The 20,854-nt window shown below is 37.5% G+C and overlaps 1 protein-coding gene across 1 annotated transcript in view; it reads left to right on the forward strand.

The window, feature by feature from the left end:
- Positions 1 to 18,056, forward strand: part of LOC128675548 (uncharacterized) — an 18,418-nt gene extending 362 nt beyond the window's left edge. Inside the window, exons 2-10 of the mRNA XM_053755018.1 lie at positions 2,064 to 2,233; positions 5,109 to 5,154; positions 11,218 to 11,420; positions 11,756 to 11,943; positions 12,674 to 12,852; positions 12,990 to 13,621; positions 14,066 to 15,599; positions 15,840 to 15,951; positions 16,315 to 18,056. Coding sequence (XP_053610993.1) covers positions 2,177 to 2,233; positions 5,109 to 5,154; positions 11,218 to 11,420; positions 11,756 to 11,943; positions 12,674 to 12,852; positions 12,990 to 13,621; positions 14,066 to 15,599; positions 15,840 to 15,951; positions 16,315 to 16,444 — 3,081 coding nt within the window. The 5' untranslated portion in view covers positions 2,064 to 2,176 and the 3' untranslated portion in view covers positions 16,445 to 18,056. The remainder of the gene's footprint in view (positions 1 to 2,063; positions 2,234 to 5,108; positions 5,155 to 11,217; positions 11,421 to 11,755; positions 11,944 to 12,673; positions 12,853 to 12,989; positions 13,622 to 14,065; positions 15,600 to 15,839; positions 15,952 to 16,314) is intronic.
- Positions 18,057 to 20,854: the final 2,798 nt, after the last annotated feature.

The following is a 20,854-nucleotide window of genomic DNA, read 5'->3' on the forward strand; positions in this document are numbered from 1 at the left end:
AGGGGTGTAATGTATCTGGGGCAATTGTTTATTATATACATTGAATATTGAATTGTGCCATATTTATCATGTATATATTATATCTTTATGATTACCTTAGCTTGATATAATATATATAATGATCGTCTATGTCACATATTTTGCGGTTTTACATAAACCTATTGAAGCTACAAAATAGATAAAAATGAGAAATGTCCAAAATATCAATATCATATTATCATTAAAGAATAAAATTGTTAAAAACTTACATTCGTAATTGGTATCATACATCGGAAGCCCGCCTACATGATCTACAAGTTGGCTCGGAACTCTCAGTGCGCGATTCCGATTTGCACTTCACCGGTTTAACTGTTGATTGGGTTACATTGTAAAACTGACTTCCATTTATCGAGAAACCAGATGACTGCGACACATACACGAGTGCCATCCATATACGAGTTGCATATATACCAAACTAATAATATTATAAATGCAAAAGTCTGTCTGTGTTTCGATTTCACGGCTAAACCGATGGACCGATTTTATGAAATATGGTATGCACGCAGTTACAGACCCCCGCTCAAACACAGGCTACTTGTTTTTCAAAAATCAATCCCCAAATAACTGTAATGATGGCTGACAGTTTGTATGAAAACCATGTCTGTTTCGCTTTCGCAGATAAATTCACGCAATGCTAGTAAAAAAAAAGCCATTAGGATTATTAATAACAAAACGTGGTAAAGTGTGAAACCGATGGTGAAGCTAATATTGATCGATAAAAGAATTATACTGCAAGATGAACAAAATGACAGCTTCAAACATTCCGAATGATTCGTGTAACAACCGAGAGCATTCTGCGCAGCGTTCACGTTCACGCGAGCTCACTCTGAGAGCCCACTCAAGTCTGTTTCGTTTGCCTTTCCAACGGCACAAAATGTTGAATAAATCTTTGACAAGCAAAACACGTATTTTTTTTAAATTCATTTTTATTATTAATAACCTTAGTAATCGTAATAATTTTATCTGGTACCGGAGACTTAAATGGTTAAGACGAATCAAACACGCACTCAATCGAATAGCTGCGACATTTTATATACTATAGACTTCTCGCATCTAAAGGGACATTAACACATTTTGTATCATAAATTGAATTTAAAGGATAATTCACTATTAGTATGTGGTAGTATACTAACTTAATATGTAAATAATTTTTCCAATATTGTAATACAAAGTGTGCGCCGCCGGGGCAATTTAATGCAGCATTTTAGACTTTGGTAAACCGCTTACGGCCGGCTCACGCCTTCGGTCTCCGCGGCCACGGCACGTTCTCTCAGCAGCGGATAGCGGCCGTGAGCCGGCCGATAGCGCCACTCAGATACACAATGGTGCACACTAAATGTTAGTGACAACAAAAATAATTATAATGAAAGTTGTCCACAGAACTAACCGAAATAAAGAGATAAACAACTCTCTGTTTCGGTATTGTTAATATTCCAATTTCAGTCAATTGAAGATTCATAAAATTTATAGAGAGAGTGCACGCGTATTTTTTGTACTTTTTTTAAACTGAATAAATGTCGGTCGTCAAAAACGTCAGTAATAACAGCGAACGAACCTAAATGTTGTCCAAGACGCTCTATTTTTTGCTTTGTCGTCTTACTTCTAAACTTTTATAAAAGTAACAAAACTAAATTGATTCCTTAATTTGAAATATAACTTGTGTGTGCTCACCATAACGAGTCTGGTATTGTATTTCCTGTGTTGCTCAGTGGCTCGATTGCGCTCCGCCTGCACAAAGCTCGCGGTTTGATTACAGCCAGGGATACTATTTACACTTACATGCATGGGCAAAGCAAGTATGCCTTCCTTTAAGTAGGTATGCGAAATACGCATTCATTGTATTGTTGTGTTACATGAGTAGAAATATTAAGATTCATTAAATCTGTGAATAATTAAATAAATAAGTACGTTTTCTTCAAAATTATAATATCAGTAAAGTTGCCGGCAGGTGACAATAGTGATATAAAATAAGAACATCGTTTGGCATTCAATGGTCTGGTTAACGCTGATTCTCCTTGTTGCAGGTGTGAGCGGACAAGCCTCAGCGCTGCGTAGTGAAAGTGATGTGACGTTGTGTGAGAGAGCCAGGTAGTCTTCGTGTTGTGTAGTGATGTGAAGTGCGGGGCGGGGAGGGGCCATGGCCGACGACAACACCATCATCGAAGGCACCGTCAAGTTCCGGGATGGAAAAAAGGTCAGTAGTTGATATTTTTCTGAAAAGGGGTGTTATTTAAACGGTCAGTAAAGTATGTATTCGTATTTTGGCCAGCAAAAAAAATATATTTTAGCTAACCGGAGTTATATAATACTAGCGGCCCGCGCCGGCTTCTCTCGGGTAAAACCTTAATAAATTATATCTCTAAACCTTCCTTAGGTATCACACAATTTATTAACAAACCCGCAACCCGCAACATCCGTTGCGTAGTTTTAAAGATCTAAGCATACATAGGGACAGACAGTGGCAAGTGACTTTATTTTATACTATGTAGTGATAGATATATACCTAGTTACCCAAAATATCTAATTGGACAGCAACTTATGGTCAGCAAAAAAATCTAAATTGGTTAGCAATTTTCATCATTTTTAAAAGCAAAAAATTGTTTAGTTAGACGCATTAACTAATTGGACAGCAACTTATGGTCAGAAAATATATCTCAAAAAAAAAATTTTGGGCAGCAAGATTAAGTTAGCAACATTTATTTTTTTAAAGTTAACAACTACCGAATTATTACTTTCTGGCCAAATTATTATTAGACTGGCTTTTTTTTTGCTTACCAGGTATATAGCAAAAACGAAACCATATCGCGTTTTAATTTTGCTCCGTGCCATCTAGATTGACTAAACTAAATTAAACTGTAAGGCTAAGATCAAACAATTACCGTCACAAGCCTTATGAATAATCGAAGATTGGGTTATTTTGACCTACTGCATAATAGTTTTCTCTCTTCGGTTTGTCCTTTCTTGCTTTTAACTAGCCGTACTGTACGTATACTACATGTCTTGGCGGCGCTGGACTGTAAGAGATAATATAACGGCGGATAAGTCCGCCGTTGTAGATGTATTTTTTGAATGTACGTACTTATTTATCGTACAATAAAGTTATTACAAACAAAATACTATTAAGCTATAACAGGTAGACGAAAAAAGAATTATTCTAATTTCACTTTGAACGGTCGCATAATATTAGTAGAGATTTGCAGCGATATAACAACAAGTACACTGAAGTATCGGCGACGCTGCTACTAATTTTACCACTATTAGTGAACATGACATACGTACGTACATGACCCGTGACATATTTTATTTTTTTTTTATAAGAGAAATAATATTTTCAATCATTTGATGAATCACGTTCATGTTTTAGAATTAAAATGTCACTATTTTATGTAAATTAAAAAATAATAATTAAATAACATCAACAATTTTATTTATAAACCAAGCGTGTAATCGTAAGTTATTTGATGGGTGAATCTAAAATCAAATATTTTTAAGATTAAACTGAGGCAAATATTGAAATGGCGTTAAATGTAATTTCTAATCATAGAAGATGGTGGTAAAAACATTGTCAAGAAATTCGTTGTTTGTGTTTCATTTTCATGCAATAACTGCGACCCTAAGCCACAGAAATACAGGATGAGGGATTGTTTAAACAGTTTCATTACACATCTTTAACATGAATCATATGAAAATCCAAGCACGATACACAGATAAAATACAAATTCAAACTAAACGAGCAAATCAAACGTTACAGTTCGCAAATGTTTACCGTTTATGCACAGAGTTATAATTGCGTGCGGATCCAATATGTATGAAAATATTGTAATTTATAAAAACGAGTGACACTAGTCATCTCGGGAGTCGGCAACCAGTAGGAATTTAATTTAATGTGGTGACAGAAAATACAATATAAAGTGTTATGTCAGTGACATCTAAATAAATAAATAAATAAATATATTAGGACAAATCACACAGATTGAGCTAGCCCCAAAGTAAGTTCGAGACTTGTGTTATGGGATACTAACTCAACGATACTGTATTTTATAACATATACATATATAGATAAACATCCAAGACCCGGGCCAATCAGAAAAAGATCATTTTCCATCATGACCCGACCGGGGATTGAACCCGGGACCTCTCGGTTCAGTGGCAAGAACTTTACCACTGCGCCACCGAGGTCGTCAAATAGGACAAGCGTTCTTTATAGATAATAGGACAAGCGTTTTTTACTAATCAACATCCAGCCTAAACCATAGAAGCTATAAATGTGAAATTTGGGCAGTAGCTTTAGGTTATTACGTAGTGCTTAGATAAGAAAGGAATTTTCAAAATTCGATCCCTAAGGAGTAAAGTTTGTATGAAAAATAACGAAAATCTTTACCGATCTAGTTGAAACTTGGCACAAATGCTATGCAACAAAAATAATGAAACCCGTGTTTCAGGATTTTTTTTAATTGTAGTTAAATCAGAGTGAAAAGAATTAACGAATAATCCCATTCAAAACTTCGTCAACTAAAGATATAAGTAGACAGCTCAGCGGTAAACACCATTGAATTCACGTTGTTACTGTTGATGGTTCGAATCCTGAACTTCAATTATTTTGAATTAAATCTGATTACTTATAGGGTGATTTCTGTGAAAGTTTTATTATGGTTTTACCCGAGCGAAGCTGGGACGGGCTGCTATTATCGTATTAACAAAGACACATTACCAATGAGAGTCAGTAAAAAAAGAGTTGATGAATCATTCTTAAACTAAGAATATTAAGTCTTTGGAAATAACTCATTAGTCTGAAATGAAGCTAAGTCTGTCTATTTGTCTGTCTCCCCCATCGCCTTCCTAACCTCGAAATGTAGGCACTAACAAAAACGTTTTTACAAAGGCTCGATGTCAGGTAGCGCATATATAGAAGAAGATGGTTAAAGTTAAATTAAAAGTTTAAATTAGTTTCCCGTAAGGTATTTATTAGTTGAGATGCATGATTAATCATTTCCGGAGCACTATGAAACACATTGACATAAGGAAAAGAACTCCTCGTCCAACAAAATAATGATGCATTTTGTCCGCAGTGGAAGTCGCGCTGGTGCGTGCTGCGCAAGCTGTCCCCCGTGGCTGGTGAGTACTTTACTGTTCAACACTACTTGTACTCCGTGACTTCGTTCCCTTAACGTAGTCCCTTAAATCTCTCGTCGCTTAAATCTATTTTACTTAGGAGACTAGATGTATCATAACAAATAACGGTACAAATTGTATTTTAAAATGAAACATGATCTAGGTACAGTTTAACGATCTCAATTTTCAAGAAATTAAAAACGCCGCTAAAACTTTACTGCTGTCAATATACTTTCTTTATAGGCGGCCAGGTTTAGGCACACAAACACACGTTAAACTATTTTAGTACAAATTGATTGTTTGAATAAAAAATGCAGTTTTCTCTGGTCATCTATTATTTATGCGCTTTTCATCGCTTTCAATCTGATGTTTTGTTGCATTCCGGTCCTGATGCTGGGTACGCGTTAAATACATCTTAAAAATTTGAAGATTCGACTGCGGACCGGGCGCTTGCTTAACATCAATCCTCTCTGGGCTTTTATTGCCATGTCAATATCCACGGGAGGATATGTAGTGGCGGATCCGCTTACATCAAATTTTGAAGGAAGTTTATAATTCATACATAATTAATTACAGAATCTGTCTTCGGTAAAAAAATTGCCGTTAGATGCAAGTAATTAGTGAACCTGTGATCTATTGCATAAAAGCGGCAAAAGTTAGCTCTACTTCTATCTAATCTTCTATCTTCTATCCAAACATCTCTACACAAAAATAATAATTAATTATTGCTTCTTTCATCCTTCATAGTCGTATTTCTGAGGGTCATGGTCATTACGTGGAATGAAATACACACAACAACTTTCTTGACACTATTAATGGAGTGGTTTGCCATTGTCTTCTCCATATCTCACTAGATAATAATCAACCAGTGTGCAGGTTTCAGCACGATGTTTTCCTTCATTGGAAGCAAGTTGTGGTTTCTGAAAACTTTTACTTAGTAAGTATGAGTACGACCATACAAAATAAACATACATTCATTGTAATCCCTACCTAAATTAATATTACAAATGTGAAAATAAGTTTGTTTATTTGTGATTTCTATTATGTTATGTTGATTTGTTACCTCTTCACGCTTCTACTCATCAATGTAATGTAGTTGGACGTACGAGGAAGACCATAGCCTTTTATCCTAAAAAAAATATAATTCCCATGGAAATTAACACAGGTGGACCACAAGCAAAACTAATTAAAAATAAAGATAATTTGTAAGTGCAAACACAAATTGAACACCAAATGACACGGCACAGGCACGCGTGGTGTCCACACGGCGCCGTCGCGCGCGTTATTTGAACGCGTTAATTGAGCGCGAGCGACGTGTGCAATCCCATTAATTAGCATTTACCGTGTTGTCACCGCGCGCCGTCCGCCGCAGCGCCCGCGCCGCCTCAAAGCCACATTACCTTCCAATGAGTTCATTTTATTCTGGTACAAGTATATGAGTAAACAACGTGCTATACATTGATTAATTATTAAGACACATTAATTGTTTGGCAAATATTATTATATTTGCAAACACAAACTACTCTAAAAAGTTTACTAAATTCTTCTCTGTTTATTTCTAATTTCCATGATATTCTCTTCATTTAGTATCGTCGACTGCAATTTTTCCATTACACCTTATTCTATGACATTTTAAACATTTTTTTTTCCAACTCTGAATCATGGAATTAGGTGGCACTTCTTATGCACAGAATATACAGCAGTACATTGAAGTAGGTCGACTCTCACCAATTTGTTATTAGAATATCACACCAAAAACATGCTGTTTGTTTCTCTATAATGTAATGGGGGGGGGGGGGGATAATCTAATTTCTAGGTTATATCGTAAACGCCATTGCTTTATTAATAATTGTTTATCTATAAATATGTAATGAGTGTTTAATGGTTAGTCACATAAACTCTAACTATATGAATACCTACACGTTTGATTCTGGTGTATGCTACTTACTAGAAGACCATAATTTAAATGTTCAACCTCTAGAAAGATAATGTAGATTCTCAAATAAGGGCTTATGTGCCCTTATTTGAAAACCTCTAATACGCAGAAATAGTTCTAGGAAAGGAGGACCTGGCGGCGCGCAGATTGATTTGATATCGTTTTGTGTTCATGCGCTAACAATATCAAATTAAAAAATCTGTTTCAACTGAGGATGACGTACATCGTTTATTGAGGTCACACTCATTTACTTAAACCCAAGTCTATCGAGAGCGCAGGCGAAGAAGAAGCGGCACCACTGACTTCACAGCAGCCGTTTCTTCAAAGTCGTCATTAAGCCAATGCGAGGCTGTTGGGGGAAGTACATTAGAACTAATGACGAATGTCCATTGTTTATAATGTCATTATAAACAATGGACATATTTTTTGTCATTGTTCAAATGACAAAAAATACTTTATTCGTTAAATTATTATTGAAAATTTACAAAAAAGTAAATATGCGTAATTATGGCGTAAATAATTTATATTTGTCATGAGGATACTGTACCATGCGTGGGTCAAACAAGATGAATATCACGAGTTGCCTCATTTCATAGCATATTTACTATTGAAGTATCAGTTCCGTGACAAAGGCAGTGGGTAGCAGCTCCCGGAAGCCGGCTTTACGAGCGCTCGTTTGCGAGGCGTCTCCGCGCTCGCGCGGCCACACGCCGCGACAGCTGGCCCGATGGACAAGGGACTCTCTTTTTTCAATACATTTACAAATACTTCCGTTTAGTACGAGATGAACTATTTTAAAATTTTTAATTATTTATTTGAGAGCAAGGGTAAAAATTTACTTCGGCCATGAAAAGTCAATTAAGTATATCAAATATGTATAAAATTCGTAAAAAATACTGACCATGGTAAAATTCGTATTTAATTTTACCATGGTCAGTACTTTATTACTATAATATTAATAATCTTCTATAATATTAATATCAGACATCATTCGAACGTTGCTTAGAGCAGACTTGTGTTTCGTTTTTACTGTGGTATTCTTATCCGGTGCAGTCAATATACGTATTTGTTACAATTACAATTAAGTTCAAAATCTTGGATGCAGTGTACCCCTACCCACAGAGCTTATGCCCCACAACTTAATCTTCATCACAAACTACCGTCGAGTGAGGTACGCAAATATAATATAAAAATGTCCAGCTGTAGTGCATGCAACAAAACCGTGAAGAGATCGGATAAAATTGTATGCATGATTTCTAGCTGTGCTCGATCTTATCACTACTTATGTGTTTGGCTTACCACGGATAGTGTCAAAATATTGGTTAACTGGACGTGCCCATCGTGTATTTGTAAACAGCCGAAGATAGGAGATAATTCAAATACTCCTGCAAAAAGCTTATGTACACAAAATCCTTCAGACGATATCGTGACTCAGAATCCATCAGATATCCCTCAACAAGAAACTTTGCAAATAAGACCTGACACACTTAATTCTCTCATTAGAGATGCTGTTAAATCTGAGCTAACGCCTACGCAAAGTCGCCTATCTGCAATGGAGTCTACCCTAACATACATGAGCTCTCAGTATGATGATTTACTAAAAGCCTTGGCTGCAAATACTGCCGAAATTAAATCCCTGAAAGAGGAGAATGCGCGACTTCGTCAAATAATGATAATATTAATGTTCGCATTCGACATCTAGAAGAGGAGATCTCGCGTCAATCAAATCGCTTTGGGTGGGATAAAGATCCCATTGTTCGTAATATACATGAAAATCAGTGCAGTGTTATCATTGACATCTCTTGGCATATTTCTATTTTAAATAAAATCATATTAATTTAATGCCTCCAAATACATATGACACATTTCGGAGGATCTCGTGAGCAGTCTGCGTCGGCGGGAGCTTTCCTCCGCAGCCGCGCGCGCGGTCTGCAGTCTCACATCCGAAGCGGCGCGGCGCCGAGCTCAACAAACAGCCATGTATCATTCACAGACCGTTAATTCACTCGATAAATGTTGCTTTTGACTGTTATAATATTCCTCATCAAACTTATTTAAAAGTGTACTGTTTTCGGCCGGAAAGAATATAGCCCTATTATTATACACAATACAACTGCTTTTTTGTAAGGAGCAGTAGAGTTATCATAATGATGCTGAAATTACTTATTGGCAGAGGTCACGTGCTTTAAACAAACCCAAGTGGACAGACAAGTTTTCAATTAATGTTCTTCAATAACATTACTTTCTTTATTATCGTGAAAATTCAAGCAAAATCTCCCGACCCCGAAGGTATATTCATTCACATAAAATTTCCTGACCCGCATTAAGAGTGAGCAAACAGACGATAGGCACCACAACAAACAATTGCAATAGTTTGTGTCGTGTGTACCGGGAGCTGTCTGCGTGTCACTCCATAGAGCGGCCGCATGCGGGCCGCGCTGTGTGCGCTCAGCGCGCGCTCGCGCGACAGGTGCGCTGTTCTCGCAGGGATGAGCTGCGGGTGGATGCTAATATGTGCAACGTTGCCTGAATCAAATCATAATGGTATTCAATAGAGGACAAATTAATTATTGCAATACCCGCCGAATGGACGCTTTCATCGAAATTCAAATAAAATAATTTAGATCGAAGTAAAGTGGAATTAACAAAAGTACTAATAACATTTGTTTTAGGTAAGATAGAGTCGACGTGAAGTATTTCGCTCAATATGTGGATAATTCTCACATCTGCAAAAAGCAAACTCAGGAGAGCTTAGAGGCTAAAATGCTTGTAGGTCAGGTTCTTCGTGCATTTTTGAAAATTTATATGTATAGCTAAATAACTAATATATATAACTATAAATTAATTACTGTTTTAATATGACATAGCATATGATTTGGTAAATTTGAGAAAAATATTTCTCTTCGCAATCTGTTATTTACTACAAATAAATATGTGGAGTAGTTTGTCAATTTGTATACTGAGTAAAGTGGTCAAAGAACTAACACTGAGGCCATTGTGTGATAACTCTCCCGACTGTCCTTTAAACCAAGGTGAGGTGACAATGGTGTTACGATATTGTTAAATAAAAACCTTTATTTCCGAAATTGCTAAAATATTTGTTTCACTTATAGTATTATTATAATTTGGCGTGCCTCTTGGCATGTCTTCGGCAACTCTTATCCAGCTCGGCAACATAGATCAATGAGATCTTGTTGTCTGTCGTCCCTGTCTTCAGTTATCTCCGCTCGTGTTCCCTAGGGTTACCTGCTTGCTCCATTTACTCGTTAGTGTCCTGTCCAGCTCTACTTTAGATGTTCTATAAGGGTTGTTATGTCTGAAAACTTAGTCTTCATTCCTTATAACGATTTAGGTGATCGAATCGAAACTGTATAATTTTTGAATAATGGTAACAAAATTATATTTGTGATCCTCATAACGATTATTTATTTACTCTGCGTTTACGTCTGTTTTCGGGTCATAAGATCATCTTACCAAATTTCACCTGATTTGGTCCAGTTGATTAGGAGAAAATTGGCTTTGACAGACGGACGGACATACATACGCATGAGTGATCTTATAAGGATTCCGTTTTTTTTATTTTTTGTACAGAACCCAAAGGTCAGCTTGAATTGAATGACTGGAGTAAAATCAACTTTAAAAATCAATAGTAGCGTTTTTGATTTGTTTCCAATCTGTGACGAAGACGTGGCACCCCAGCTCGCCCGCCGCGTCCGGAGCGCCACACGCGCGCGACACGCGTATCACTACAAAGGATTCCGCGCTTATTTTCGACTCCATAAAATACGAAGAATGGCGCGACCCTTCTTTATTGCTGCGATCGATGGTAAATGTTACGGTCCCCCAGAGAGCAGAGAGCACCGCTCGCAATATGTTTAGGAATTCCACCGAATTCGAACATTCCTTTTGGCGCAACCGAAGCCAATGATGCAGATCTAACGAAACGTACTCGGGCACGGTAGTTTTGGTTCATTTGAAGAATTGTTAAAATAATAAAATTGTCTTCCATTAATTTTGGTTTAAAAAAGTAGTCACACATTAAATTATTCATTTTATTTTATTTCCAACCTCACGTAAACGAAATTCTCAGCTTCAGGCATAGCTAGTTAAAAATATATTTGTCTGTCCAGATTGCGTGCACGTGCAGCTGTACCGCGACTCGAAGGCGCGCTGGGGCGGGGCGGCCACCAAGGCGTCGCTGTCGCTGCAGCAGTACCTCGGCTGCGAGGCCGGCTTCACGCTCGACAAGCACTCCAACACGCTGGCGCTCGTCTGCAGGGACCTCGTCGCGATTCTCGCCTTCGAGACTCGCGAGCGGCTCATACAGTGGCAGGTCGCCTTATCGAATAATACCCTATTATTATGAATTATTGCCTTGGTTCTAAAGGCGCTCTGGTTTATATCAGTGACCTATATAAAGATCTCGAGATTTATTCTAATTGATTTGTTATTGTTTTATTCTTATACGCTGTTTTTAAAAGGCGTGGGTAAAAAACATATTATTTTGTAGGCTAGAAACACAATGGGAATCAGCACGAACTTTGGCTTGTCTATTTCTTCGTTTTAGCTAACTTTAGAGCATTAGTTGCGTTCGGAATCAGCGAAAAAGACTTGCTCGTAAGGATTTGATTACAACTGAACAAAAATGTGAAGGCGTGTGTGTCGTAGGTGAAGGTGAATGCGCACCTGGGCGAGCCGCGGCACTACCTGGTGCTGGCGGGCGGCGGGGGCGCAGGCGGCGCGCGCGGCCGGCTGCCGGCGGGGCCGGCGCGGCTGCACCTGCACGAGCGCAGGTTCGCGCTGACGGCGGGCGTGCCGCCCAAGCTGCTCGGCGTCTGGGAGCTGCAGCATCTTAGGTCTGTAACCAAATCATGTTTGGAGCAAAATCCATTATGGAAGCCTGGGAAGTGAAGCACATTAGTGCAGGACTCTAACCATCCTATTATTAGCAATATAATAAAAGAGACATTGTTATGTTATTTTTCAAGAGACTGGTATCATATAAAACATTTTCCTTCAGTAGTAAACTTGAAACTTTTTATGGTGCAAACCAATTTTAAGGAGATAAAAGTTTCTTAGTTCGTTTTTTTTCGTTTCTTTCTTAATATCGTAATTAAAATTAACAAAATTAAAAACTTTCAAAATAGCTTGGCTTAATATATTTTTTTTCTCTTCATAATATTTGTGTATGAGATATCTCTTTCATGGCTAAAATGGCGCTTACATTAAGTGGTTCATTTTAGTAATGCAGCAATATTGTTTATAGGTGTCACATATTTTACCAAAAAAGTCATGCAATTATTTTGATAATATTAATAAACGAAAAAAAAACAATGTCTACAATAGTCAAATATATTTCATGTGTAAAATATTACCAATTAAAGTTAAATAATTGATTAACTAAATAAACATGTTATTCTTCAAGCCAATTGGAGCTGAATGGGAACACTGGTACTCAAATGAAATGTAGGTTTTTGAAATCGAAAATTATGTCTGTTAGCTTTATTTTGAAATCAGCTTTCATGAAACATTAAACATTTTATGAAGGCTGATCTTATTTGATTATAATGTTCATGCTTGTTGTAGGCGGTACGGCGTGGTCGAGGGCCGGTTCTGCTTTGAGGGCGGCTCTCACTGCGGCAAGGGCGAGGGCCTGCACGTGCTGGTCTCGGACCAGGCGCGGGAGATCGCGTACCACTTCGACCTCGCCTCGCAGGGCCGCCTCGAGCCCAAGAGGAGGGCCTTTGCTTCTAACAAAGGCGAAGGTAAACTTGCATGTTTGACATTTAATATTTACAAGGATCCAATTTTAAATTTGATTATTAAAGAGCCATCTCATTTTAATATAACTGATAAAGATGAAATACGAAGTCTTTATTACAGTGTAAATTTTTCCTAACAGGTGCGGAGAGTCCAAAATCACATAAAACTTATCGGCCTGACACACGTCTATCAGAATTGAATACAGTGGACAACTCTTTACTGGCATCGGATCGACTGTATCAGGATGCAAGCGGGCAGGATGCCGGAGCGATCTCTCCATATTGGCCGTCAGCCGAACGCACAATCTTTCAAGACCACGGTTTGGCAGACACTGCATCTGTAAATGAAACCGTTGAGGGTACAGACACTGCAACTTGGAACGCGTCTGGAAATGTTACGCTGGAGCGATGTATGAGTTGTATTTCAAAGCTGGGTGCAATGTCGCGGTCCTCGACAGCGGCGTTGACCCCAGGCGCCAAGCACTTTAGCCCGGCGTGGACGATGGATGCAGTAAGTGAGACTACGCAGCCGGAGCAAGCCTGTAGCAGTGAGCCCCGCCCTGCGGAAGATAAGACTGAGGAGTTGTGTCGCTGCGTGCCGCCGCCCGACCGGCCTCCCAAACCCACTAGATTAGAATTGAATTTAACTAAGAAACCTCCGATGCCACCCCCGATGAAAACGTGTCAATGTGTACATACTCCAGCCGTCGATAGTAGAACTAAAATAGGTCCTTATGAGAATTATGACGTGCCAAAACTTGCGTCCACTGAGGTGAGTGATATTGTAGTAATAATATATTTTCATATAGATACAGTTATAAAAATTGTGATGTTTTTTATCTGTCTATAATTAAATCTTGAAAGTTATATTTCTCCTATTTCCAGTTGTCCTACAGAGTTGAAATTTCCCACGTCACTGCAGTTTCTATGTCAATGTATTATTATGATAAGTATGCCTTGATGGTGCACCCAGGATAGGCTCCCAACAAAGGAACTCCTCAACAATTTACAGCGTGGACATGGGTCAGGCGATAAATATCATAAGATCTCTCTAACTAACGACAATAAAAGTTTGTGGCGAAAATTATATTTTTGCTTGTGTCGACAATAAAAACTTGTTAAGTATTTATTGTCGACACAATGATAGATATTTATAGATGCTGGTCTGTATGTATGTACATACGGCAGCAAAATAATCATTGTTTTTTGTTGGCAGGTGGAAAGTGAATATTATGATACGCCAAAGAGATTGAAAGAGTGTCTCAATAATGAGCTATTTAAAGTTACAAAAAGTTCAACATCTAACACTGTAATATTAAAAAAACCTTGCGGTTGCCTTTTGAAATTTGGTAAGAGACCAAAAGAACCAAAAATAATAGATTCAGAAGAGAATTTCCAGCCCGCAAACTGTGCATGTCAGAGAGTTACTAACTGGGCACATAACTGGATAAGACTTCCTTACTGCAGAAAACCAACAACTACGTCGACAGATAATTTAGTCCCAAATAAAGAAAATATGATGCCGAATTTAAGTGAGAGAGAACGAAGCGCATTATATGCAACAATAGATGTCACTCGTAAAACGAGAAGAAAGTTAAGGCCGAGCATTTCTCACGATGAATTCATATCCCAGTCTCATTCCAGAAGGCTAGATACGCAAAATGTAGAGATTGATGAGGGTCCTTTGGCTAATTACGAAAATCTTAGCTTTGCTTTATCTTTAGAACACTACGAAAATGCGAAAGATCTGTTGCGGAGAGCGGGCGTCACGCAGTCTGAATTAAACGCTATTGCAACTAATCTAAAACCTGTTTCATTTAATATAGATAATGATAAGCACGTGTGCACAAAGTGCGGTCATCTTCAAAGTAAGAATAGTGGTGCTACTGCTGATGGTTGTGAAACAAAACAGTGTAATTCAAGTGATGACTATTTAATGATGGAACCTAATTCGATAGAAAATAATAAAATTGAATCTAATAAATCACTACCTGCTGGATATACACCTATGTCTCCGATTGGTGGATTTGCTTTCCACTCAATGAAGCATGCAGCAAAGAATCCTATTAGTAGACTGTTAGAAGAAAAATCTGCAAGTAATCCAACTCTCAGTGGTACAGATGAAGTTCGACCAACGGCTTCAAATAATTTAAATACTGCTGACAGTCTTGTGGTCACAAGAGAACGAGATGAAAGAATAGAATATAGAAAACGCTCAAGTTCAGCGGATTCTTCACGATTCTTAGAAGACGTAAAAGAGTTTGATGGTAGTGTTGGGAGTCATGGGTCGACATCTTCGATTGAGACATTGCGAAATATGGCTATGGATGGCGAAGGAACGTCTACACCGTGTGATTGTGTGGTTGATAACAAACATTCAGACGCTGATAGTTCTGAAGCATCAAAAGGTTGTGGCCGTGGGGCGACGCCGGCAAAACGGTTGTCTTCCGTGCCAGGGAAAACCGCTGGAAACCGTGACTCGTCAAGTTCTAATGATTCGGGAGTATCGAGTTGTTCACTGAGGCCGGGACCTGAGTTGACGGAGTTCGAGCTGCCGCTGACGACAGCAGCCACTCACCGACAGTACCGCAGCGCCCGCCGCGCTTGCTGCCTGCACACCTCTCTCCCGCGCCGCTCCAAGTCCACTGATCCGTTGCGAGAGTTTGCAACCATACAACGTGTGCGAATTCCAGCAAAGTCTTCTTCTGCTGAAGCAGAAGTACCGATCTTAACAGTTAAACCATTAAGAGGTATGTATCTACGAGCTCAAGTTTAGTTCACATGCCATCACAAATTTACTATGAAATCGTTATATTAAAGAGAATGTCTAAAGGAAACATTTCTTTCAAGAAAAAATGAGATTAAGTTTGCTACATTAACTTTGCTAATAAGTAATTTTTTACATCAATAACAGTTACATTATATATCCACTAATGAAGAAAATATCCTCATTATTCTCCTCATACCGATTCGCATTTCTTATTTCGCAGGTGTAGTGGACACGCACAGTACCTCTAGCGGCACCTCGGATATGTCGGACTACATCGAGACGCTCTCCATCTGCTCGTCACACTCCTCCACTGACACGCCGATCACGATGCGGTATGTTTGTTTTAATATATAATTCTTAGAAAATTTTCTTCTTATTGAGTTTTTTATAGATAACTAGCGGCCCGTCTCGGCTTTGCTCGATGAAAACCATAATAATGTGTACACCTAATCTACTACAATACAATAGCTCAAGTACAATACAATAAATCAAGAATCACACTATCTATTACAAAATTCCGCATTCAACTCCCTTGCATAAAGGGAAGCGACATGTTTTATACATATTTCTTTTATCTATGTTTTATACTATGTAGTGATCATGATGTTAGATTTGGTTCTCTTGTCGCAAAAGGCATATAACTTTTAACTGTAATCAATGGTTGTGTCAATAAATGTAATAATATGTATTTGTAGGGTGGTTCGGCAGACAACGAGCACGCTCAGACCCCGCTCGGGCAAAGAGTACCAGAACATGGACGCACGCCTTACAGCCGTATTTCGAGGGCATCCTGTCTGTGAACATCTCTACACAAATCTGCCGTAGATAGATGTCGAGTGTCGCGAGGTGGGGCAGGAGTGCTGGTAGCGGCAGCAGTCAGTGCCACTGCTGACATTACTCGGAGAACTGACTTCATTGGGATCAAGACGGTGATCTCATTGAGAGTCTAAAATGTATAAAACTAAATAAAGTGTGGTGAAATATAATTAATTAATCTAAATGTATGCTTCATAGGAGTTTGTGATGGTGCAAATGAAAGTTAGTGACATTCCTATTGACTTTCGGAAAAATTGGAGATTTCAATGAATTTCAATCTATATATATAATCGATATATCCAATCGATACGGATGAATGGCAAATTGTAATCACTCCTGGTAGACCCAGTAACCTTGAGGTACGAGAAAAGGGTTCAATGTTGAGTTCGTTGCGTGAAATCCGTCCATGACTGTCGCGCGCCGTCTGCTTCGTTTTGTTTGTCTGTTGTTGTCCTCTCTAAGTATGCAAATCTATTTCTCTTCACGAGATTTTTCAGGAAAATTTATAAAAATATTAATAGTAATATTTTTATAAATCTATAATTTCAGAACTATTTGTCAAACTATAGAGTTTGACAAATAGTTCTTATGGATGATTGCCAAATGAATACTGATTAGTTAATTTTTTGTATCATTCTAGAGTAACTAACATTCAAAAATATTTATTAAATGAGTGATCAAATTTTAATTGTTTCCTGAAAATTCTTGGTTTTCTAATTACAAATAGACTCGAAAATTTATTCACAACATCTATCGAATCCTGTAACATTTTATTGCATTCAGTGGATCTCATAGACAATGCAACATGGTCAGTGTCATCAAAGCTCATTATGTAACTCGCCAGCAGCGTACAGCCGCTTGTAAACTCGACAGATCAGAAACATAAACGAATTATGAAACAGGTATACATAAAAGAAATAAATTCTACTACATGTAATATTAAATCAACGTATTAAAATAAAATTAGTCTAAAGAGCAGCCAAATATTAATAATAATAATTCCTAGTCATTTTTACTCGATTTGGTATTAAAATGTTTAGAGAAGCCCAAGAAATTATTATTGTAAAACATTATAGGTACGCCAAAGAATTGACATTAGATATTTTCTTTGTAAATATTTCTTTAGTATATAATACAACTGTACATTTGTATTTAAGTAACGGTAAATATTATATTACGTAGGATTCACTACGCTCTACAACGACTCTATTGTATCTCTACTTTGTTATGACGATGTAATATTTTGATATTCGGAGTTTATCTGATTGTATCTGACGTTCCGTAGTAGTAACGTCGCGACGGTGAGCGTCGCGGCGAGGTCTCTTATAGCAATAATAAGCAGAGCAACAGGTGATCCTTTGTATGATAGGATGATCGTCATAGTTGGTAGCGGAGCTCGGGTGCGATCGGACAAGTGTTAGGACTGAGCGCCTGGGCTCGTTTTGTAGCGGCCGAATGAATCCAAATGTACCTGAGTATTCAGGTCGGAAATATTCGGACACGTTCGCGTGCGATCGCGGCCGAAGACTGGAATGTAAGCAGGTTGTAGAGAAACCGACGACGCTAGAATGAATTTATATAAATTAGCGTTAATGAACTTGAATTTCTGAATAAAATATGAATCAACAAAAGTTTTTATTTTATTAATATACCTAATTAACGATGTTCCCACGAAGATGGATCGTTTCAAACAAAGTTGAAAGATGAAGCCAGCTGCGTAATGATGTCGTCACGAAAAAATCCGTAACTTTTATCTTGCCTCGTCCGGACAAAGAGAAATTGGCTTTTTAAAAAGATGAGATGCCGAGGCTTAATTAGCGGCGGACGCGGCTGTCCGCCTGATCTGCTTCGGAATAGACAACAGTCGATTATTACAAACAGTGTAAATGTCTATTAAAGGTGAGTTACACCATCAAATTTAACGTCAACTTTAACTGGCGCTTCGCTGACGTGCAATCCATTCTAAAAGTTACTTTAGCCAACGAGAGAAAAACATTTCATTAAAGAAACCCAATTTAATAAAAATAAAAACTTTTACACTTATAGACATACTAGAAAATAAAAATACATGTTGCATTTGGAGATAGCAACACTGTCTAACGACAGCTGTCAATGTCAACAAATTATCGCCTTTTTATTTATCAAAGGAAAAAACGGTCTTTGATTATGGCTACGTATTAACTAGGTACGTAATATAAATGAGCATTAATAATCGATATATTATAATCATTAAATTAGAAGGTGGAATTAGACTATTTCAGAAAGTGTTTGCTGTATTAGCATGTCAGCACATGGACACAGCAATGATTATAAATAATTGTTCACCAATAAGTAATATTCATATTTTGACAGTCATCAAATTAGGACAATAAATAAATAAAAAATATGGTCTCTATTAGTATCTGAAAGGCACTTTATCTGTCCTGTAGCCAGCACCCATATATTTGCGATAGGTTCTTATTTAGCTGACGGAATCTATAAAAGCCTTAGATATTATAATTGCAGCGTTTTTATCAATGTCAGCAAATTTAAGCCATTCTCCTCCCGGCGGCGCCGGCGACACATTAACAGCTTTTTAATCTCCTCACCACCCCTTTCCCCTACCACCGCCGATGAACTCATAAACAGTTTACTGCCACTTAATCTCCAATCACCATCGACTCTCGTTTTAAACACTTGGACGAGGTTTTATCGTGATATTTAAATTTGTCTAGGGCCACGCGCACGCACCCGATACAACATTAAAATATGAAACTAGATTATGTAATGAGGAGTTCACTACGCCTCAGTTACGTCCATACGAGGAAAAAATCTTTCAAAAGCAGATAAAGCATACATTAATTATTTAAACTGCTTTTGAAAGTTTTACACACAGAGTTCTGTATTTTTTAAAGTAGGTACACGATGATAGATATGTACGAAGTACGAGTGCAACATCTATTTTCATTTTCTAGACATCCATCTGTGGACATCTGTGACAAATAGACATCTATGAAAACGTAGTATGTACGAGACGCAGCAGTGGAGAGCAAGCTTTGCGTCGACATCGACGGAGCTTGCTACGATAACAGACGCTGATGCTTTATCGCTCGTAAACCAGCTCATCTCGAGAACGATAACAAGCAAAGTAATAGCTTTGAGCCCTCATAAACACACTACTGCATCAAATTATTATAATGCTTTAGGGATAGTATACAATATCACGTAAGTTTCACAAATGTATTGATGTAAATGTGAAAGGAAAAAATATGTAAAACCCAAAAATCTATATAATAAATAGTTTTCTCATTTATACTAAACTAGCTTTTGCCTGTGGCTTCGCCTGCGTGAATTTCATAGCAAAATCTCAGTATTTTTTTATCGCGTACTCTGTAAGACAGGTAAACATATATGATTCAAATTCGCATTTTTTCACATCTTTAGTTTAATTTTCTGTTTCCCGCTGCGTGTTTCGTCCCGTAAACTTGTCCAATCCCGCTTCCTGCTATGTAATGTAAAGTAGATATCCCGTACCGTTTCCTACATATTGTGCCATCATGTTTTTTGCAATGTGTCCCGTCCTGTTTCCCACTACGTGTCTCCTTCCCATTTCCCGCTCCTACTCTCACTCCCGCTTTCGGCAACGCGTGCCGTCCCATTTTCCATGACGTTTTACGTCCTGGTTTTTTATTAACAACAAACGTAAATTAAACATTTTTTGTATATAATATAAACAATATACCCAATGTACAAATTTGGCCTTTCTTCAATTTTATTATATGTATTGATGATAAACGAGCAGATAATCCTTAAACTTGTAAATGTTGATTACGTGTGGGCTCCAAGACCACGTCTGAAGAAAACGAAGGAATAAAATAAAGTATCCCGGAGTTATATTATTTGTTATATTTTTTGTATAGATTTTTCCATTTTTAATTACACAGCACAGAATATAGTATGTAAATTAAAATGTAATGCTATATTAATGTAAACATCACCGATCCGAACAGTGATTGTGATTATTGATTTAACAATGCATATAAAATAAATTATATCAAATCTAAACTTCTCATCGATCAAGTCTTCTATCTTTCATTTTGGAACTTTTGGAAATTTGTTTACTTTTATTCCTGATTTTTTTCTTATTTCCTTATGGTTAAGTTATACATAATACATAATTTCAATATATACTATAATAATTTTTAACTTGAATAATAGGGCACTCCAAATAAACCAGTATTATAAAAAAAAACAGTATTTGTTGAGAAAGATACATATGTACCTACATACTAACTTAGTCAAGGAGAGAAAAACAACATAGGTACATTACAATTAATTACAAAATACATTACATTTGAGTACGCGGAGAAAGGGAGATGCAATACTGAATATTATTGAGGTCGTATTTAATTAATCAGCCGTCTTGTTCTCGTAATCTGT

Source organism: Plodia interpunctella, chromosome 14 (assembly GCF_027563975.2).
Source record: "Plodia interpunctella isolate USDA-ARS_2022_Savannah chromosome 14, ilPloInte3.2, whole genome shotgun sequence".
NCBI lineage: Eukaryota > Metazoa > Arthropoda > Insecta > Lepidoptera > Pyralidae > Plodia > Plodia interpunctella.